This window comes from Nelusetta ayraudi, unplaced genomic scaffold (assembly GCF_046127955.1).
Source record: "Nelusetta ayraudi isolate G7.1 ecotype Tasmania unplaced genomic scaffold, CSIRO-AGI_Nayr_v1 ptg000048l, whole genome shotgun sequence".
NCBI lineage: Eukaryota > Metazoa > Chordata > Actinopteri > Tetraodontiformes > Monacanthidae > Nelusetta > Nelusetta ayraudi.
Genome location: NW_027466098.1, coordinates 4,224,881 through 4,249,006, shown reverse-complemented (window position 1 = coordinate 4,249,006; position 24,126 = coordinate 4,224,881). Strand labels below are relative to the sequence as shown.

The 24,126-nt window shown below is 40.9% G+C and overlaps 1 protein-coding gene across 11 annotated transcripts in view; it reads right to left on the bottom strand.

Moving 5' to 3' along the window:
* myo18ab (myosin XVIIIA b) overlaps positions 1-24,126 on the bottom strand; it is a 119,747-nt gene that overhangs the window by 90,181 nt on the left and 5,440 nt on the right. For 4 of the 11 annotated variants that reach the window (XM_076035806.1, XM_076035807.1, XM_076035803.1 and 1 more), the window contains exon 1: positions 910-1,140. The exons of the other annotated variants lie outside the window; for them this stretch is intronic. Coding sequence is in view for 2 of the 4 variants with exons in the window: in XM_076035803.1 (XP_075891918.1) it covers positions 910-930 (21 nt within the window). In the remaining 2 variants the exon portion in view is untranslated. Of the gene's footprint in view, positions 1-909; positions 1,141-24,126 lie in introns of those variants that run through there. 11 annotated transcript variants of the gene reach the window in all.

Here is a 24,126-nt window from a genome sequence, read left to right as displayed (position 1 = left end):
CTACGGAGAATTTAGTGTTCCCAATTCACCTCACATGCATGATTTTGGACTGCGGGAGGAAGCCGGAGAACCCGCAGAGAACCCAAGCAGACACATGGAGAACATGTTAACTCCACACAGAAAGACCCCAAGACCAGGATCACACCTGCAACCTTCCTGCTGTGAGGAGACACCATATCGGCCTAAATCAAACTTTTCATTGTTATTTATTTGCAAAAAAAACAAACTTAAAAGGCTAAATGGTTTGAGGAATTTGAAATTTGCACCTAATCACCGATTGCTTCAACCACTGAAACTATTTTTGCTGTTTAGGAATTCAAGTAAATAACAATAATTTGACATCTTAATCAAGAAAAAAAACAGCAAATTTGAAAAGTCATGGACAACTATAATTACATTTTTTCATTAAAAACAGGAGGCTTCTACATGGTGGTAAATTAAGCTGTGGCATAAACCTTTGTGTCGACCGCTAGAAAAGGCTACGTGGTATGTATTTTAAAGTATGCAACATCCAGCTGCTGATGGTTCACAGTCTACTTTCTGTCCGTGGGTTTTGAGAAGCTGAGTGACATGTAATCATGAAATCATTTAAGTTGTTATATTACATGGTTAGGATGTGAGATTATGGAAATGAGCAACAGTCAAATAATCATTTGGTAACAAAGTTTTACCGAGAATTCAGACAAACTACTCTTAGACCATTCTGCTGACCTCAACTGGATGCTATAATATGAGTAATATTGCTGTTCTGGGGCAAAAAGGGCAAGCTTTATCATATTTTAGTCAGCTTATTCACATCTGGATTTTTTTCAAAACAGTTTTTCACACAGATCTCAGGACAAGTCTCAGAGCTTCTGCCTGCTTCACAAAACAAGAAGTCAAGTTCCATTCAGTTGGTCGTAAACATACCTTTGCATTGAGCCCAAACATGATGGCGGCTCCGGCCCAAGTCGGGCGCAGCAGCTCTGAACCACAGACATAAACATAAACCTTCCTTCTATAGAATCAGCTCTTCTCTCTCCTTCTAATTTCAATCCATCAAACACACAGTATTTGACATTCTGGATGGCCTGATTCACATGCGACGAGGGTTGCACACTCTTCCTTTGTGAAACCGTGTGCAGCCGAAGAGAGAAGGAAGTTAAACGCATGAGGTGCCGCCAAAGTAGGCAGCGCAAAGGAAGGAGAAGCAAAGTGCAATGTTCCGAATGAACACAACGGCCGGGCTTCCGCCACTGATGAAAGTCGTCTGTCAATCTGAAGCTACATTTCAAAACTGAACTGTATCTCAACTAGAAAACTGAAGTCGACATGTGATCAATGTGGGGCGGTGGGGCCCAATAAATATTACAAAGCCAAGGCGATTTGTATTAATATCGCAGTAGATATCTACTAATGTCTATCTACTGTGTAGATAGGCTGCAGTAATTAAAACAAGAGGGTGAATATAAAGTCAAGCAAAACTGGCTGTTCCAGCAAGTGCAGCATTTACCGTAGAATCTCTTTTTTTTTTTTTTTGGTTGAACGCAAAATAAAACCATGAGCTGATTATAAAATTTTACTCAATCCCTATTATTGTTATTATTAAATATTTGCCAGAGAATCAAGGAGTATGATCGCATTCTAAATTATTTGTCCTTTACTGTTAATAAGACAAAATAAGACGACTATATTCTTGTAGTTCCAACTCAGGATGTGTCCAAAAACCATTTCCGCCCTGTGCATCTCCTGTGAGCTGTGCTTCTCAACCACAAGATGGAGCCAGAGGAGAGGGCAGGGGGGGGGGAAAGACACTTCCCATGCTCTTTAAATCCCGCATGCACACAAAGCCTCCATTATGTCCAAGCGGCTGCCATGATATTGCAGGGAGGGAATGACAAAGTCATATTGATAAGACAAACAAACAGCTTTAGTGTGACAACCAATGGAGTTGGCGGCTTCAGTTCAGCGCTGCTGAGCAAGTGGAAGGGTGTCTGGAAGGGTGTCGGAGGGCAAGGCCGACTGTCTAAGGTAAAAGCAGGGTGGGGTGGGAAGGGCGAGGACAGAAATGCAGTGATGTAACAACGAGGGTAAGGATGACAACAAGAGTTATGAATGGCAAAGAAGTGTTTGTCATGTGTGAAAACACTGGCGTCACAAAGTCAGGCGGAGACAGACTCGCTGTGCAAGTTTGGAAATCCTGACAATGCTGCCTGCATTGTGAGAGGAGGGGGAAACTTCAGACGCAATGTTCACTCGGAAGTTAAACATTCATAGGCACACGTTTAAGTTGTTGAAGTCAGCATTTCCCCTGATGTTACACAGCATCTCCAGTCATGTTTGAAATGATGTCACATGAAAGAGGTGCTTCACACTGGAGCGAATGCTTCAATCATTTTTGTTTGTTTGTTTGTTTTTCAAATCAACATCAAAGCAATGATACCGAAAATGTCAAATGTGTAGTTCTGTCGACGATGAACAATACTGAGAGCACAATCTACACTTTATCCACTAAGAGTCACTTGAGATGTCAGTCGCCTTTTCTGACAAAAAACAGATAACCTTTTCTGACGACGTTCCACTGAAACGCTTAAGCTCATCGATTATAAGCTGAATTTTGCTTCCATTCAATATCAAGTAACTTATCTTAAGTCTCGTCCCATGTATTTCATCCATACAGATTACTCACATGAACGCCCATTGTATTTAATCTTCTATAGAAAGGGTTTTCCTATTGGAAAATAAACGGTTGCCCTCAATAGTTTAAGCACACAGATCATCTTTGCTCACGCCGTAGGAAGCAGGCCGTGCCAAAACGGACCTGTGCGTTTCATCAATAGCATGCGATGTTAGACTAATGCACCCCGGCAGAGTGACCTCTGCAGCCATGGAGCTCAGCAGATGGTGGCAGAGTCGACGCCAAAAATCCAGCATGCTAGACAGACAACCAGCCACGCGCATGGACACGTACTTGCACGCTTGTGCAGATTATATCTCAATCCATTCAATCATTTTTCCTACATTTGAGGCCGAGTTAAATTTCTAAGCCGACAGGATTGGGCATGTTTCTCAAGGGCACATTGATTCAGTTTAACAACTGATGAGCAGCAGCTGCCCAGTTTCAGGGAAGCGCAGTGTAGCACTAAACACCATACTGTCTATCTATCTCACCTCTTCATGGTATTTATCATTATGTAAGGGCAGACCACACTGGTACATTGACATCCTCATGTGTGGTGATACATTTAAATGTTTCACATCCATTCAGAACACCATTACTAATCAATTCAACAGTGTGTGTGTTTGTAGCTGCAACAGTGTGTGTGTTTGTAACGCTAAAATCACAAGTTTAAAGCAAAGTTAGAAACCGGCTCTGTTAAGTAGATTCAGTGTCATTCTATATTACAGCAAAATTACAGGAAATGATGTAATGCCAATGAGGGTCTCTCTCAATGTTTTTCCTTCAGTGCGTCTGTCAGTAGTAGAGGCTCAAGACAAAAAAAAATTAAATCTTCTTGAACATTTAGCCCATGTTTTAATCACCGCAGACGATGCATTAAGATAATAAGCTTGTGATTTAGTACCTTAACCCCATTCAGGTATCCTGAGGGAACTAAACACAAGAACCACCACATATTGGCTGTTATTTACTGTTTGAAGCCAGGAGGAGTAGGAATAAAAATCACAGAAAAAGGAACAGAGCATAGATTATTTTAGAAATCACACAACAGCACCTTGTGAGGAGGGGGAGGAGCCAGACTGCTCTGATGTAGAGTGACAGATGTAGGTCAGACAGAGCACTTGATGGCGTGTTTGGACGTGTATATGTGACACAAAGAGATGGACTGCTTTACATAAAAGAGCAACCATACACGGTATACACACGTACCACCGTGCACCAAGACTCACGGAGAGAGAACATCTTTGTTTCGTTTACAACCCTTTTTTTTTAAGGGGTCCTGCAGAAACATACCACCTCATATCATTTGTGACATAATCACACTTATATAAAGTATACCAGTTGTAAGGGACTGATGTGAGATTGACAAATATTGGGTTGCTAAAAAAAAATATATGCATCAACAGCTTTTGTGCAGTAACACCACAGTTTGACACTTCGAGCAAATTCCAACAACACTGGAATCTGTCCAAGCATGCTTGTCCATGACAAGCGGCCTGGACTGCATGGAATGTCAAAGCACGTATAGATTATAGAACTAAAACCAGTTATGAGCACTGAATGCAGAGCTGTAAGAACTAGTAATTTTATTTTTTCCCCTTCTTTCGGTAGTTCAAACTGTCCAATACATATATTACATATACAAATATTTTTGTGTTTGTTTTGTGCGAACTCCACATTGGTGGAAGCCCAAAGAGTTGTTTGAGATGGGCCTTATGATAAAGACATACTCCTTGAGCCTTTTGACTGAGACGCCAAGAATGAGTCTTCTATTGTGCACTGTTGTGTCTCAGCAAGTATGACATGGGGGTGTATGATACAACAAATCCCCAGAATCATGCAGCTCTTTTTAAGATTTCAGATGGTTTGTTTTTTTTAATTATCAGAAACCATTCCTTCTCTGAGTGATGGTTTGGTGTTTTGAAAAGAATCCCTGTAGAAAAACTATTAAAAAGCTCTTTGGCATACCAATCTGAACAGATGTCTGGGATATAAACTTCAGATAATCTCTACAATCACATAGAGATTCCACATATTTAGTCTGTCAACAGGGGCCATCATCTCTGTATTATGTTTGGTAATGACCAAAACATAAGAAATCACTTTCACACCACAGCAATGAAACTTTGGCCTTTGAGCTCCGCATTCTTGGTCAGAGGTCAAAGGTCCCAGACACCAACGTGAAACCAAACAGAAGCGGTAAAGTACGGACTTGACTTCTTGCCTTGTAGCCCTAAGGGGCTGAGAATGTGAGGACATTGCCTGTCACAGTTAGAACAGACAAATCCAAAATGATGGAATTGATGAAGTTAAAAAAGACTGACTGAATGGTTTGACATATCACAGCTGCTGGATTGCATAGACTTCCAATACTGGTGGAAAGGGGGTTTTGGACTCCTCATGCATTTGTGACGTACTGTATTGCGCTAAGAATCCGTATTAGGTCTCCAGGTGCAGTTACCAAGACTGACATACATGCTGCACGTGCATTGTTCCATCCAACTCCAACAACGTTTCAGCAAGATGACATCCCTTTGCAACACATACAGAGGACAAGAACTACAATAATTACATTTTGTTATAACAATAAACAGTGCGGTTTCAAATATATGCAGTTTCAAAAAAAAATTCCCAAAACATGGAGTTGAATTGCTTTATATTTTTTATCGTCAGTTTTATTGTTATGGCAATAAAATGCCAGAAATTATTGTGATAAAACTTTTAGTTCATATCACCCATCCCGAGCCGTGAGTTTCTAATGTCTATATTTGTGAGCGCACTTCTTTAACACCTGGGTAGGAGGTGTGTATGTCACTGTGGGGTGTAGCCACAACGCTATTTAATGACATTCACCTGTGCGCCTCGGATGGCTTGGTGTGGTGGGGTGAGTTTCGCAGGTCATTGTGATAAAGACTGGATTTATTTTTGCATGCGCGCCAACAATTACTCCTTCGTTTAGCCCACCGCGGCTTATTTATTTATCGATCGCCAGATAGCTGCAATATGTGCTTTTATTTTGTAAAAGTGTGTTGCTGGCAGGGAAATCATTCTTCTCATTCAATCAACTTTTAATCGTTGCCCAGCTCTACTATATATATATATATACATATATATATATATATATATATATATATATATATATATATATATATACATATATACATATATATATATATATATATATATATATATATATATATATATATATATATATATTAAATGATTTTAAAAAAAATATGCACAGAGAACGCTACAAAGGGAGAGATATGACTACCCCCAAAACTCCACAACAGGATGCCAGGAATGCAGCGAGCTTACTCAATGCAAAACAATTGTTGCTGCTCAACCGATTAGCACTGATAAGGGTACTATTAGGCTACTACTCCATTAGTAACCAGAAATTTAGATGGTATTTCACAGTGAACATTTTTCTCAGTGGACACATGTTTTCCTGAATGGCTTTGGCAAAAGTTATGTTTAAGACATGGGTAATATATCCAATTACGCCAAAAGAAGGCCTTGACCTGCCTAAACCTTCTGTCATAAATCTGAATGGCCAACTTAAATGCAATTGACAGATGTTACCTCCAGTCAACTTTCAAAATTAGCATTCCATTTCCAAATACTTGAGCTCTTTACCAAACAGATACATGAGATAAACCCAAAGAATGTGTTGTTCTCAAATGAGGATTTCCAGACAGCCATCTATACCTCATGTTTAAAAAAACAAAACAAAATATTTCATGTGATTAAATTGGGATTTTATTATTTTGACAGGCCATTACTTTAGACTCAATAGTAACAATGCCATATGGAGGCCCACACACACAGCTGGACAGGAAACTACAGGGAACAATGAGCCTGTCACACAGCGTGTTTCTCTCTTGCCTCGGGCCTTAGGTCAGCTGTGGAGCAGTGAGCCATTCACTGTCCTGTTTGCTCAAATGGAAACTCAAAGGCAGATTAGCTCTGTGGCAAATGGACAAGTGTTGAAGTGTGGCCTCAGAGTTCACTGTCTCCATGTGTTGACAGAGTGGAACATAATCTGACCCTTGTATTTAGGGTAACAGTAAATTTGGCGGGTTGGAATGAACTAAAGAATCTAGCGGTGTAGCAAAAAGGGGCTGGAGGGCAGACATTTTTTGTTTTTTTATATTTTTACTTTTCCCACCCGGCATTTGTTTAAAATGTCTTAAGATAATAGTTTGTATAAATTAACTTCTGACTGGTTGGGGGACTTGGGGCTGGAGGTCAAGGGGTCAATGGAAACTGTCCAAAAATCTATTAAATAAATTTGAGACACGTGATAGTTGTGTTTTTTTAAAAGGTATATGCATTGATTCTCAGTTTTACAGGAAGAACAACGAGACTATATCTAAACCAGGGAATGATATTCAGAATTTAATAAAATACTAGGATATGAGTCATGGTCAGGACAGAGGAGGGGAAAAAAACACTTGGCGGTAGTCAGTGAAGAATTTACCAACTCAGTAGGAATAGCACATTCTTTGTGATAAAGGACAGGAAGAAAATGGTTCCACTAACAAGACAGTAATGCTTGATGTATGTTGGACTTAAAACTGGGCAATTTCCTCCTTAAATGCATATACATTCTTCCCTTTATCCCAAAGGGACTGCAAATGGAACTTCCTGTTCTCCCCACCGCCCATTCTGACTTTGATGTTGCAGTTGCGGGGCTGAAACGGCTGTGAGAATGAGGAAACAGGAAATGCTAGAATTCAAACTTCCTGACTTAGATGGCATGTAGATAGTCTGATGGAACAGATATAATGCAGAAAAAACTGTCACAATGGCACTAATGACAAAACGTAAGGAATGGACAGAAAGACCTAAAGAGTGAAAAGTAAGGAGGGCAGTTCACTGATGTCATTTCCACTGGTAGCTTCTAGAAACATGTAAAAAAAAAAAAAAAAAATGCTTGTCCAATTGCCTTGGAGCAGTCAGCGAACCCCAGCCTTGTTTTTCCCAGTGGTTTTCATTTATATTATTATATATTTATACCAGGCTGCTCTGTAATTAGTGCATGGTTAAAAAGACAACACCCCATTTCCAGAAGATTCACAGACCAACACATGAAATTCAAGCCCAGTAAAAATCTTCCACCAATAAGGCTTCAAGGCACTTCACAATAAATGTCATGTTTGGATAAATAAACATGTATACATTTAATTCATTACTTTTGTTTCAAACTAAATTGTGTTTGAATGATCAAAAACAAAAGGAGATCTGGAAGACAACAGTTTTCATGACTTGTAGGAAAACTACCGTAGTGTTCTAAAACAGTACAGCTGACCAGTATGTTTTCACAGCAAACACTGGCTTTCAGCTCTGTGTCTAAATGCAAAGGTTTGGGAGGTTTTTGTGGGTCAACAAGATCCTATACCCACTTTGTGCATCTGACACAAAAGCCGTGGACAAATATTAAAAAAAGAGGATTAAACATACAGATAAAGTGTACTTACTTGTGAAATATTATGTATGTATGTATTAAGTACGAAACAAAAAAAGCCAAACTAAAACAGATGTGAAGCTGAAGGAAATAGTTAATTTCATTGTCTGCTCTACTTTATACAAATACATCCTAAATTCTACGTACGAGATTTAATTTAAACACAAATGTGACTACAGAATCAAATTACCAACGAAAGCCTTTGTTTACAACCAATCACCATTTAAAAAAAAGTGTTCAATGCCACAGCTCACAGTAGGGCTGGTCAATTAGACGATATATATCGTCTGGACAATAGAAAATGTCTGTTGTTTAAAACGAAACTCTATTGTTTATATCGCGGTGTTGCAAAACACACTTTACGGCAGGATTTTACGTTACCATCCGGCAAGCCAAGGCACGCAGCAGCGTTGACAGCTTGGCTGTGTCTCAATTCAGGGTCTGCATCCTTCGAAGCATGCATTTGAAAGGAAGTTGCGTCATAGCATTGCGCGAAGGCTTGTCCCAATTCCCAAAAATCCGAAGGACGGTCCAAATGCGTACTTGAAATGCGCCCTACGTTTAGCTGATTCGAAGGATACACCGCAACTATCCTTCGCGTCCTTCTGTATCTCAGGATGCTTTGCGTGCTGCTGCGAAGCATTCTGGGATCCTGAGAAGTCAGCTGAAATTGCGGCATCTACTGGCAAAGACACAACATATAAATTTAAGTATTCAAATTTCACATAAAATATGAAGTTTTTAACGTAGAGTTTTTATTTATTTGAACATCCAATGCCATGGTTGGATGGCAAACCCATGGTTAGCTTGATGCCATGTAAACGTCACTTCCAGGGTTGGCCAGCAGGAGGGAACTGCGGTGACACAACCAGGAAATACGCAGAAGGCTAGACCGTCCCGTGTGGTTACAGGGGAGGCGGGTTTTGGTTCGTCCTTCTCGGCCGGGTCCTTCGGAGAACGCTTCCTTCAGACGGAGGACGCTTCCATCGAAGGATGCCGACCCTGAATTGAGACACAGCCCCTTGGCAACTTTCTCGCTAAATCTGGCGACTTTCCAACTCTCCATGGCGACTTTTTTTGTCAGAAGGGACTAGCGACAAATCTAGCGACTTCTCGTGTTGTTAGTTGTTGAAGACCGACGTAAAAGCATGGATCGTTCCTCCGCAGTTCCTGTTCTTAGGAAGCAGCAGGCTGCCGCGAGCCCCTGGCCCTCCCCAAAGTAGTCAAAAACGGTCACAGCCAGAATCGAGCCCCACGTTGCGCGGCAGTCTTGGGCAGCTGCAGTCAGGAGAAGAGCAGAGACCCACACCACTCCGCGTACAGGAAGCAGATGAGTCGCACAAGAAGAACCCTTTCTCTCTACAGAGCAGGATGTAAATGTAAAGGTTTATTCATTGTCACACTAAAATAAGTCACTGCATTTGACACACAAAGCCTCAGTCACTTACTCACCCTTAATTAGAAGAACTTATAGTCCAACAACAATACTCTTAAATTGACACTCACGAGCCAACACTGCGCATTGAAACACAACTGAACCTCTTTTAGACACAATTCCAGAAAATGTCAATCAAAATCATCTAAAAAAAAAAAATAATACTACTTTTATAAAAAATAATATTGGGTCTATTGTAGTAAATATATTTAATATAATTATTTTAGGGTGTTAATTAATTGAATTTACCAAAAATGTGCTATATCGTGAAGTCTATCATATCGGGATATAAAATGGTCAGATCACCCAGCCCTAATGTTTATAAAATAATATTGGGTATATTGTAGTAAATTTATTTTATAATTATTTTAAGGTGTTATTTTATTGAATTTACCAAAAAAATGTGCTATATCGTGATGTGTCGTATCGGGATATAAAATGTGCTATATTGTGATGTGTCGTATCAGGATATAAAATGTGCTATATCGTGATGTGTCGTATCGGGATATAAAATGTGCTATATCGTGATGTGTCGTATCGGGATATAAAATGTGCTATATCGTGATGTGTCGTATCGGGATATAAAATGTGCTATATCGTGATGTGTCGTATTGGGATATAAAATGTGCTATATTGTGATGTGTCGTATCAGGATATAAAATGTGCTATATCGTGATGTGTCGTATCGGGATATAAAATGTGCTATATCGTGATGTGTCGTATCGGGATATAAAATGTGCTATATTGTGATGTGTCGTATCGGGATATAAAATGTGCTATATCGGGGTATGAAATTTTGGTCACATCGCCCAGCCTTAGCTCGCAGAGAAACAAACACCGTATATACAATTTTACAATTGTCTTCGTATCTTGTTTGGTACAATAGCATTTGCACTGTGGACAACAACATCTGTCACTGTTGACTTTTAGCAGGAATTTAGCTGTAAATTGCAGGGCAGCCGCAGAGATCATGGAGAGCTGCCATGGCAACAGTCAGGTGCACCGGCCCAGAGGAGCACTGCTGCGTCATTGTGCTTACTGTGGACAAAAGGGCGATCGCTGACGCTGTGGTTCTCAGTCAGCAGAGGTCAGCAGCACTGAGGGGGCAAAACAAGTCGTGGCATCCGACCAAAACAGAGACACTGGCGCTGCATTACAGCCCTCCGACTTCCAAACACGTTGCAACTATCACCTCTGGTCATAGTTAACCTGGATTCTTGTGATCGTAGTGCTGCCGGCTCCCCTCTGGGATGAATACTCGCTAAGGATGCACCAATGCCAATACCAGTATCAAGCATTTTGGGCACAATCTCTGGTTTGGGCATTGAAAAACTAATCCAACTACAAAGTTGCAAAGCACTAACAGACAAACTAACTCATTGTTAAAACTCGGAATGCACAGGAATCGATACCAGGGGACTCTCCTCGTAAAATATGCGTCGGTACCACGACACCGATACCAGTTGCATATGTATGTATATGACAACTTGTAACCGTCACCCATGTTCTAGAAAGACGGGCTGAGGAATACTGTTCAAATAACATAGTACTCTATCAGTGAGTACTGAAATGCAAGTTCTCATACTCTTCTTGTTCTGTAAGAAAGTGGTATCGGTGCATCCCCAATATTCACCATATCTGAGGGAACGCTGTATAAAAGAGGAGGGTTTAATACACAGGCAGGGGGTGGGAATGAAGAAGCTTCTTGTCAATACAACTAGCCACACAATTCTCTATAGACGTCCGAGTTCATGATCTACCCGACTCATTTTGATTAACCATCTTTCCAACCCTAAAATGAACCTCCTTCAATGTGTGTTGACATCTGTTGCCAACCTCTTCAGACCTCATTTCTTTACCCTGACAAGCCCTCAGCAGACTTCTCCATTATTCATCCAGCACGCAGCAGTGCCTTAAATAATTCAGTCTTGGTAAAAAATAAATACGGAAATAAATAAATAAAAGGAGGTCAGGAACACCCCTACCAGTACCAGAGAGACTGGTAAGAGCCACTTTACAGAGGTACATATGGTCACTGCCGTATGACTACTACGCTGAGCAACCAGCCTTGCATAGTAGCTGCGGAAAGCCTTGGCAGAGGGAAGCTAGACATGCCAAAGACCTATCCTGAATTCTAATCCAGACTAAATGCAGGTTTTGAAGCATACACACAATGACGTGCCAATAACAGGGATGAGACATTGGTAAGTAAAAATTGCCAACTAAGCCATCCAAGTCAGCCAAGTAGTATCCTAACAGACGGCCAGACAGTTAAAATGTAAACACACACAGCGTCTCAACAGCTGTCAATTAGTACCTTGAGAACACTAAAAAAGATTAAAAAATTTAAAGGCATTATTATATCTTGGGAAAGGAAAAAATACATATATGTTAGTATTGTTATGTTTGTTCTCAAATCAACTTTATTAAATTCATAACTAATATGAAGTCGTACAAGTACACACTCAAATACTCAAAAATATATACTATAATATATAAAAATATTAAGGGTGCCAAAGTTAACACGTTATTAACGCGTTAACTCAACGCCGCTTTATCGCCGACAATTTTTTTATCGCGCGATTAATGCACCCGGTGCTTTTTGAACCTTTGGCCGCTCCATAGATTGTGGAAACGGGAATTGAATTGACTCACAGCACACAGTCACACGCTTGCAGCCGGCTTGTAAACACAACAAAAAAAGAAAAAGACACTGAGCGTAGATGAGCACTAGGAAGGACTAACATGGATAAGGCGTCAATTGTAAATGGAAAGTTCCACTTCAAAACCCTGCCAGATGGCAGTCTTGACAGGACAACAGCTGTTATAGGCTACACTGCCTAACTGCACTATATCATTTGAGTCCGGTTCTGTATTGCACTGCCCCCTGTTTAATGCACACTTTATTTATTGTTTTGATTTAATTTAATTTATTTTGTGCATCACAGTTTGATGCAATGCATAAGGGGCATCCTTTTGTGTTAATGGCTGCTGAAAAAAGGGGATGAATAGTTCAAGTTCGAGTTGAAAAGTAAAATATACAAATTTTGGTAGTACTAGTAATCATTACTATGTAATGTTACAGTTATGTCCTTCTGTTATCTTTGTTGGGCTTGAGTTTATAACATTTTTTTTTACCCTGTGCATCTTTTGTTTTGTTAGTGGTACATTTGCAGAAAGCAAGTATTTGCCTACTCCCATGTTGATATGATTATTAAAAAAAAATGGAAAAATATCAGTTTACGGTAGATTTAGATTAGATAAAAAAAAATATGTGATTAATTTGCGATTAATCGTGAGTTAACTATGGAAAACCATGCGATTAATCGGATTCATTTTTTTAATCGACTGACAGCTCTAAAAAATCTATAATCTAAATGTTTGACTTAAGATTGACAATATCTTTACCAAGGAATTCTTTAAACTGTTTTATCTGCCAAAGATTACAAAAAAATAGAATACACGGTACATTAATGTTATAGTAAATTTTGTCCTCATATTCATCATCTATAGACCAAAAGGGAGGTTACTAAACAAAATATGAACATTATATTCAAATATGACTGCAAACAATTTGGGAGAGGGTTCATGTGGTCTGTTACTAAATTTCAAATCTTCATACTTATCTTCACACATAAACTAGTTGTCATGCACTTATCTGTTGCAGCTCACCAGAGCTGCACTCTTCACATCATTAAACATCACTGCCCTCTCCTACTCCCTAGTTAATCCCCGTATCTGGAAGGCATGAGGATTTACCACCCAGCAGGATGGCTTGATCACTCTCCCTTAAACATCTGCTGGACTGCCATGATCAGGCTATTTGGGCGCAAGATGCCGTAAAGGAGCGAGTGGGAGAGACATAAGTAGGAAAGAGGATTAAGAGCACAACGGTGTAGGGTTAACATTCTTGTTGGGGAGATCAGCAGCATCAGCATAGGTAATCCAATGGCACGCAGCACTGATAGCGGGACAGATGACCGAGTGTCACCGTTAGTGAAGATTAGAGGAGAGGCCAAAGAGGCGGCTAGTGCATGGTGAACTTTGAAGGCAGCTCAGTCAGCCTTAGAATGGACACCCACTCATCAGAAAGTACGGTTCAACCATGACTGCACATAAAACTCTGCATAAGTCACAGTGGAGTTAACAGTATCAGAAAGCGGATTTGTGGTGTATTTTTAACTTTTAAGGGTTTGGAACAGAAGTTACTTTGAGGATGTGTCAAATATCTGATGTTTATGGATTTAGTATTATTATTCTAAGAGGCTAAGAAATGCTATAAATAAGAAAAGGCCATGTGATGCAATGCAAGAGCAAGTGTGCTAAAGGTACAGAGTGACCGTAATAAAACCCGAATGCAAATTTAAGCTGACAAACTGGCAAGTGTTCATCAGCCCAGTCCTTTTGCAAATTGCGTTATATCATGGCAACATAATCACCTTCAAGGATGTATGGTTGACAAAGTATTTAAAAACCTTCAGTGCCACCAGAACACTCCAACCACTGGTCCTGTGAGGCCAGTAAAAAATAATGCCCTTGAAAAATATAAAATAAATTAATTAATTAATTTAAAAAAAAAGTACAAAAATCTAATTTCACATTAATTCCCTGTGGGTCTGTGTTTGGCAAATATTTCAGTAAAATCGTCTCGAGAACTACCGCCAGCACGTTACGTGATCCCGATCAAAGACAGGCCAGTGCTGTGCTCTCTGTGGGACGTGAACACACCTCGCTCACTCCCACGGAACGCGAGCCACCTGCTCACTGCTGCTGATTGGCGACACTGAATTTCTCAGTTCCCGACATGCGTAGCTCATTAGCTAGGCTACATGTTTCTGAAGCCCCCAGTACCCAGCCAAACACCGGTGGAGTAGAGGGAAAGCGAAAGAGATTATGAAAAGAAAATGGAGAGAAAGTTACACCCCAGTGGTGACACAGTTGGAATTGGCTGGGCTGTGATGAAAAAAAAAAGAAAAAAAAAGAGGAATACATAACATGTGATAACGCATACGCCTTGCTGTGTAACTACGGTGAAAGCAACGTTGTCATAACGACGGCCTCGCTTGAAAACGCAGATCTACATGCACACACGTTTTAGCTTGTTTTAGCTTGTGTGCATGTAAACTGTGGGGAGGGCTGTTTTGAGCTGGTGGCAGTCAGGGCCCAGAAGCAGACGCCCAGAATATACTGCCTGGGCATCAGGAGGGGGGCACAAAAATCAGACAACTGAGGAAGAGATGGAGTAAAAATTATTTTACTTGATTAATGCACTGTTGGAATAGGCGTATTTGCACTTGTGATTTATGTATTTCAATCAATTTAATAGGCATAACGAGCAGAGTTATAGACAAACATCAACACATCAGACAATATAATATATTTAGTTGTCAGCAGTTGTCAATGACAAAGTGCTGTGTGCATCAAATTAAAGTGCTATGTGCATTCAGTCTGTCTGAATGAAGACAGCTTGAAGGGCTGGACAATTATGTTGAGACTGGGAGGAGTCAAGTGTTGTTTGTGGGAACAAAAGTGGCCCTCCTCTGTGTTCTACAACGTGGACAACACAGCCTCTGTCCGCATAGGGCGTGTTCTCATTGCCTCGCCGCGCCTCACCTCGCCTCGCCACGGTTCGATTGTGTTTTCATGGCCCCCGGATCACGAGACCGTGGGTGGAGTCGACGCGGTAAAGCGGGACAATGTTTTCGACAGCATCATTTCTGTGCGACACACAACAGCGCAGCGATGGACAAAGTAGAGGTTGTTTCATACCTGCCGCTCGGTCTGTGGTTGCTTTTCTGTTAAAGAAAGGACAGTTTTCCTCACTGAAGTCACAGTTGATCATTTATGCAGGCAACATTTATAATTTATTGTTTCGTTTTCTGGGAGAGTAAAGGTGTAGTTCAACCTTTATATTTTCACCAAACGTAAACACGAGACAGATACAACAGGAAATAGGATTTATTTAAAAACAAACAAACAGAAAAACAGACAGTAAACACGCCTCCTTATTTGAAATAGCTGCACTAGCGAGCCAAGGACGACTTTGTTAAATGCAGCGGTGTTCGAGGCTTCCTCGCGGCGAAGAGCCACGTCCTCTCGACAAATCCGTATTTCCTCTCATCGCAAGACTCCTCGGATTCCCTAGCTTAACGCGCCTCACGCGGGAGCAACTCGATTGTATTCACGGTAAAATGTACCTGACACGGAAGTTCCGTGTCGAAGGAGTTGGCGTCGATGTCCGCTCCGACAGGGAACATCGACGAGGACACTGAGCCAATCCAGTGCCCTGCTCGTCGCTACGTCACCACTAAACTTGCTTCGTCTCGCTTGGACCCTGGGGGATTGAGGTACCAAGACGGCACCTCCTACAACCGTGTAGCGGCCAGTGCGAACGCCCTGCAACCGTACCGTGGCGAGGCGAGGCAATGGGAACGCCCCCACAGGAGCCACTCGAACACAGACTGTAATGTGTGTGAGGGGTCGAGTAGGATCCTGTGAGCAGTGCGTATTATCTGCTGGTCACAAAAAGCAGACAATTCTCTAACAGGGTGTCCAATGATTTTGGAGCAGACTTTAGGATGCTAAGTAAGTAAGCATGTCCGATCTTGCAGGGTGATGGAGTGAAACCAGGAGATGACTCGTATTTGTACCTTTTTGCTGCACTTTTGTAAACCTACCTCAAAAAAAACAATGTTATTAAATCAAATTGTTCTTTCTCATTATTATGGGGATCAATACTTGACGTCGACCTGGGCCTGTGGTTGTAATAGTGGGGCCAGTGGTATTCCCTGGCCCCCCTAATAGGGGGGAAAAAGCTGGAAGTTGTGGGTGTTCCCAAAAACAAAAAACAATATCTACAAGTGCATTTCCACCCCTGTGAGCAATGTCAAATACAATGCTCTTTATGAAGCTGAGCTGGTTAAGTTTAATGAGAGTGCCTCATGCACGTTCAGTTCTGATAAATCATTGATTTGACATGTCTGCTCACATTCATTAGCTCAAATTCACACAGATATTTGGGGCAGCATTGCGCACATTTCATTTTATAATTTCAGGTTTGGAATGTGTGTGTGTGTGTGTGTGTCTATGCACTTGTCACACACCCTTGCTCAACTTGCGCTGTTATTCATGCCCCTTTCAACATTGGTTACACACTTAAATTTAATTACATCACACATTTATAACCAAACACATCAGAATGGAATCTTGCAACATAAATTGTCTAATTACACACCAGTGGTTTTTAAGCAACATAACGTGTTTGGGGGTATTACAAAGGGCTTGGGTTGTCATCTAGTCATAAAATAAATATGTATTTGTACTACACATACGGTCATGTTAACATTTGACATTTTTGACATACTAGAAAACTAATTCTTTCATACATTATGATAAGACCTCACAAGCAGTATGAAGATGTGGTCATCATCTTCTGTTTAGTTTTTTGTTTTTTACATTTAAGTGTATGGCTGCAGTGGGCTGCTATTGTAATGGTGGAGTCCACTGTAATGTAGTGGTGTAGTGGTGGTGGGTGGAGGTTAGTAGGGGCTTATCTTTCCCAATATGAAACTGCAAAAAAAAATGAAATGTATATATGGATAGGAAAATGTCACCAGAGCCACCATTGACATTGTGGTGAGTATTTATTTTTCAGTGAACTCTTGCAAACGATTCATATTGACTGGTATTGAAAGGCTTACAAATCCCACCAAAGTTAACAAGCTCTAACACAGAGAAGCAGTACTCTGTTTACAAGAAAGGGTCATAACATGAAATTGGTGGGGTCACACAGAAACAGAGGTAAAATAGCCATTTATGTTTAAAACTATGGAAATGTAAATAATGAAACTACAGGATTATAAAAACTAAAAGTGCGATTTCACTTCTTATGTTTCTTCCCGAGCAAGCAAGTCTGTCCTTCCGTCAGAATAAATACCTTCAAATGTTCAATCAGAAATAAGAGACTCTCCATCCAGGCATTCTAAGATCTAAACATATCTAACCAGCATAGGATGATATTTTCTGCTGCCACTTCTAGTACAAGCTACTGTGAAGAGGCCAGTAATGTAGGATGAATCGTAACAGTCAAACTTCATTCAGCACTATTTCGAGGGGGAACATGTCCAATCTAAATGTCGAACATGACTGAAACTGATCAAAATAGCTTGTTTGCAGCTACTTCACAGTGACATAGTATACATTATAGCGAAGAGGACTCTGCAAAATCTGCAACAAACAATTAAGTCTACAGTCAAATTCTGATGGCATAGGAATGTTTTGCAATCTATTGACAAAGAGGAGTGTACACCCTTCTGAAGAACACTCATCTTATCACAAACGACTGCTAAACCACATTTTTCAAACTGTTTTGGCAGACACTTGTCAAGGTTTAACCAAACCTGTTAAAAGTGCTTCCATTAAAATGTAAGGGCATGCTTGGCTGATTGTGAACGGCAGCTGCAAAGGGCTATAGGTACTTTCAGCTTTTGAGGAACTGTTATAGGACAGTGGGAAGAGAAAAATGGAACCACGCAAAAAAAAAATTTTTGTCCTATCACAAGGGCAACACTAAAGTGTGAAACAGCTTACAGGTATTACAATGGTGTTATCAAAATAAAGACTGAATCGAGACATGTTAGTTAAACAAAAAATCCAAAGAGGAAGTGGAACTACGAGGACATTCTTGAAAGACCCTGCTCGAATACAGGAGGAGGTCCAAATTCAGTCCCACTACGATGATTAAACTCTAAAAAAAGACTTGTGGGCTGAACTTTCAACGGTTGAAATGCTAAACAATCCAGTTAAATGCTTGCAGTGTTTCTTCTCACTGGCCAGCATCATGTCAGCTGCCGCAAGCCAACAACCGTTTCACGCTGGAGCGACAACAGTTACTTTTAAAACGGATGCATTCAGAGACATGAGCCTCCGCGCCCCAGCCTCAAAAACTTACAAGACTTTCTGCTTCCACAAGCGCAACCCAGGGAAAGGGTCAGGAAGTGGCTTATTTGTTCCAAAGCAGATTCCAGGAATACCAGAGTGAGACCTAAAGGGAGAGGCCTGCTTCCTGTTGTTCCCTGTCAGCCTGTTAAGACACGGGAAGATGGCTCCCTCATACTTTAACCTTGGCTCCAGCTCTCACGCTGTAGCCTTCCCGTCTGCTTTCACGTCCTTATAGCTTGGATTCCAACAGCATTGTTACGTAGATTCCATCAGCTTAGCAACTGTTTCACAATTCCCGCTCAGCATATTAATGTCCCTGTTTTGAGAGGAGTGGGAATAAGACCATGAAAAAAAGTTATGCTGCACCAGGAGGAGACTGACTTCTTGGAACGTCATTGACACAACGCTTCAGCAGAAGGGACTGAACATCCCCTTACAAGAATGAACTCTGTAACTTATGTCACTTTTATTTTGGCAAATGTAAAGTGCAATGTTCCTCACTTCTTCAGTTTGAAATCAAATAGTTTCAAGTTTCAAACAATTTAGGGTGCCCGTTCACAGATGTCACATTTGATCAGAGCTTTTTTTTTTTTTTGCAGCGTTGCAGGCCTGTAACAATATTGTCCAAAAATAAGCCAAGGCATCACGATTGCATGACGGCTTTGGAATTAATGTGTATATGGGAAATGAATCCTTCACGCCTCACCGACTGGGATCGGAAAACAGGCAACTAACAAACGAAGAGGCAGGGTGGCGGCGCTGTCTGGAAAAGATGTTGGAGAAAACGGATTGTTCTACAGCTCTGGACAAACAAACCGCCTTTCACTGACAAAATAACCATCTGATATTTCACACAATGCTGTAAGCAGATGGGAGCAGCAGGCTTAAAATTCAAGGCATAAACCTGAGGTGAAACTGTGCCCGAGTTATCTTTCACAGAACCAAAAATGTGTCGTGTTTCCATTCTACTAAGCATCAGAACTGTTTCAGTTCAACTTCAGTTGGGTGAAATCTGAGATTAAAATCCTTCATAACTGAGGAACAGGAACCCGTTCAATGACGGGAAGGAGAAATTTGAGAGTCTGATAAAAATTAAAAAAAATAAGTGGAAGTGACTTCAGCCAGAATTACTTCCTGAATGGGTAAAAAAAAAACACTACCAGTGCCAAAGTTAACATGTGCCATCAAGGCTACACCAGAATGAACGTCAGAGATTCAACTATCAAACAAGTGCAAATATAGCAGTAGGTTTAAAAGTGCAATAAAGAGTTGTTAGGTGTGTCATATAAATAAATTATTTAAGTGATGATTATTTAGGGAGACAAGGGAGACAAAAGTAAAGCATCCATCACAGAGAGAAGCCCAACTGGTCTGACATGTTAAAGAAAGCTTGAGAAAAATCAATAACAGTTGGTCAGATCTGTTCGGATCTTTCTGAACTGAATGCCGCACATCAGGTTAAACCTCTCCACGTCAGCATTGCTCAACACAGCACGCACCATATGATTAGCCCACACGAGCCGACTAACCGACTACTCTAACATTTAAAGCACACCTGGAACGCCTGTTAACATTCATTGGGCTTTGTTTGTTAGGTCATTTAGTTCTGATCTCCTCTAACAGCCAAAAATGAGTCCTCCTTGGTACTGCTACAAAAGGTATGCATACACTTGCTGAATGCTCAGAAGTGAAATTATTCCACTATCTTCCCAAATAATTCTGAATTTATTAAAAAAAAAAATTGCGTCTGGAGGTGGACAAAAGACGCACAGACAAGCCAGCTGTTCCAGTGGCGGAGGTGGAGGTGGAGGCGGAAGCAGAGGCGGAGCTGGAGGCAGAGGTGGAGGAGGAGCCACAAGGGGAGGTTGAGCTAGAGGTGGAGCTGGAGGTAGAGGTGGACAAAAGACGCACAGACAAGATTGCTGTTCCAGTGGCAGAGGTGGATGCGCAGCCGGAGCTGGAGGCGGGGGTGGAGGTGGAGTTAGAGCGTGCCTCAGCTCACACTCACACGGCTCACACTGATGTATACTTCCTGTTTGCTCATTATAGCCACTCCTCACATGACACAAAGTAAGTCTCTTATCCAGTCATGGGCAGATTTTTTTTTCTTCTTTTTTTTTCAGCCGCTCTGGAGAGAAAGAGCTTTTCTGTCTGCCACAGGAGAAGGACAACATGAGCAGGAGTCACGCCCTGCCTCCAACAGCAGATGAATTCAATTGTGGCGGAGAGAGAGAGGGAACGGGTGGGAGGGAAGTGGAGTTCCTTTCCGTCTGACTGTGTCACAAGGACCCTTGAACTCAAGCCAATGGTGGCAAACAAACAAAGCCTTTGGTTGGCCTACGAGGGGGACACTTGGCTACTGTTAACCTGCGTTTTAACCCGCCATTCTGCACACGCTGGGTTCGTATGTGGAGTCTGGACAATGCTGGATTGGCTGGAGGTTTGCACGAAATGACCAGCGTCATTGAAACGTTGCAACCTGACTGCTCTGTGAAATACACCCCATATTATTTGGTTGTAGCGGGCAATTCACACATTCAAGGAAACGGATTCATTCAACCGACTGCAAAGTGCACCCCGTTTCTGTTTTTCCAATAACACCAAGAAACTTCCAAGTCATTTCCCGTTTTTGCAGAATAGGACTGCTCGTGACTGGTTGGGTTCAAAACCAAACCCAACTATAAAAAGAACAAAATTGACATAAATAATACAAATGTAATGTTTATTTTAGGGCTGTTGAAGTTAACGCGTTAATAACGCCTAAATAACTCCTTAATAACTAATTAATTACTAATTAATTAACTAATATATATATATATATATATATATATATATATATATATATATATATATATATATATATATATATATATATATATATATATATATATATATATACATATATATATATATATATACATACATATACATATAATAACTAATTAATTAATTAGTTAATAACTCCTTTTAACGGCACTCATTTTTTTTGCACGCGCGATTAATGCCTGGTTCACACCAGAGGCGGAAGCGCAGCGAAGATCGCGCGCAAGCCGCAGGCCGGGTTCACACCGGAGCACCGTGAATAGCCGCGGAACGGAGCCCACTTCCTTTCGGCACCCTTGTTAAGTGTTTCCACTACATTCATTCAGCAGTAGCGTGCCGCCATCCCTAAATCCCAGCCACCGCTCTTTCAAATTTCTTTTTACTTTATTAATTTATTTTTTATCCACCTTCACAGCAGAGTGCCGCACTGAGTCGGGTGGTCTACATGTGAGAACTAAGGTAAACCACAGACACAGGTATCTTTGCGCATCTTGAATCACAATGTACGTAATCAAATAATCTGGGAGTTGGTTTAAAGTTAGTCAGTCATTCCAACTACATTTTTGACATAGCAGTATGTCAACGAGCCATTCAGGACGCGTGCATTCTCTCCAACAACAATAGTTTGCTTGCGTGCAATTCAGACAACACTTAAAGTCCAGATAGACGCAGGGAGGACATAGCAGCCACGGCAGAAACAGAAAAAAAAGTTATTAAACGGCATTGAAAGAAAATACAAACATTAAAATCACTCGTCATTAACTGAAGGAACCCGCTCTGACCAACTCAACACTCTCTGAAGCACTGAGGTAGCCAGTAGAGTTGTTTTCATTGGGTGTTTTAAGATCATCACGAAGTGAAGCGGTGAACAGTTCATATGTAGTTCAGACTATGAGACACTTTAAAGACATGTTTTGCTCATATGTCATCACGCAGCAAAGTCAAAATACTTTGTAGTACCCAGGTGGATGAAAATGTTGACTTGACCACTGAAACTGAGGCCCAGAAATATTTGGACAGTGAGACAATCTTCATGATTTGGGCTCTGCACGCCACCATAACGGAAAGACTTTAAGGTTTAATTCAAGGGGTTGAACAAGAATATAGGATTAAACATGTAGAAATTGTAGCTATTTTTAGACAAACACTCCTCATTTCAGGGGTTTAAAAGTAATTGGACAAATAAACATAACTCTAAAGTAAAATCTTACTTTTCAGTATTTTGTAGAGAATCCTTTGGACACAATGACTGGCTGAAGTCTGGAACCCATGGACATCACCAAACGCTGGGTTTCCTCCTTTGTGATGCTTTGCCAGGCCTTTGCCTGAAGTGGACCATCCACATAAACTCTGTCCGCAAGAAGGCTCAGCAGAGGTTGTACTTCCTGAGACAGCTCAGGAAGTACACAGTGCCATCGTCCAGTCTGTCCTCTGCACCTCCATTACTATCTGGTTTGGATCTGACAAGCACAGACTGCAACGGACAATTAGGTCTGCGGAGAAGATAATTGGGACTAACCTCCCATCTATCCACAACTTGTACCTGACCAGAACAAGGAAACGTGCAAGTAACATCGCCACAGACCCCTCACACCCAGGACTTTTCAAACTCCTCCCCTCTGGTCGGCGTTACAGAGCACTGTACGCCAAAACCAGCAGACACCGGCTCAGCTTCTTCCCCCAGGCTGTTGCGATGATTAACTCACATCACTAACAGAGATTCAGAGCAATTACTGTGCAATAACCATCCTTCCTCATATTACACTACACTGAACATTTCCACCTCAACTTTTCCTTTTCTTTCTGTTTCTTTTTATCTTACTGTCACAGTATATATATATATATATATATATATATATATATATATATATATATGTATGTGTGTGTGTGTGTGTGTGTGTGTGTGTGTATTTATATATATATATATATATATATATATACACACATATATGTATGTGTGTATATATACATATATATATAAACACATATATATATACACACACATATTTATTTATCGATGAAATGTTGGGCATTTATTTTGCTGGGCACACAATTCAAATGAGAAATTTCAGTAATCTATTGAGTAGACAATAGAAAGTGGGCTAGCATTTTTATTTTTGTGGAATAAATTTCAGTGCACTGGAATACATTTGGGTCGCAACTTCACTGGTCTAAGGTGTCTTCTGCTGACACAGAGACTGCTCTTGGGGTCCCCATCTCTGTCCAGAGTTTAGTAAACACAGTCAGCTCTCCGCTGCTAATGAATGGGAACAGTTGTCATTAGGCAACTCCATGCACGCAACAACAGTGAATCTTACAGTTATTAACAAGATTTGCAAGCGTCGCTGCAGATTTTTCACATTATAATGCACGACTGTGGCCAATCAGTTAAAGGAAGACCTGTAATGTGAAGCTTCTGCCCGGGAAACGACTCCCTATTAAATGGGACCGGGAAATAAAAACGCACGCTAATAAACTCTCATAGGAACAGGACACTGACTAAAGGTCTCACTCTGACTCTGTGAAAACCAGCAAATATGTCAGGTGGCCACGCCTTCTGCGCCACAGCAGGCGTTTAGACTTGACAGCTTGCGGCTGCTGGTTGTCCCGACAGACAATAGTTTGGTTTAGGCGTGGCCAAGTGTTTGACAATTCACTCACGACAAAATGGCCCTTTGAAGGTCTGTGACACGAAGTGGCTTAATATCAGTTGAAGAGCGGGAACGTGACCGAACGTTTCCAACACGTGCTTCACTTAATGTCCGTCAATGTCTGTAAATATTCAGCATGTTTTCGTAA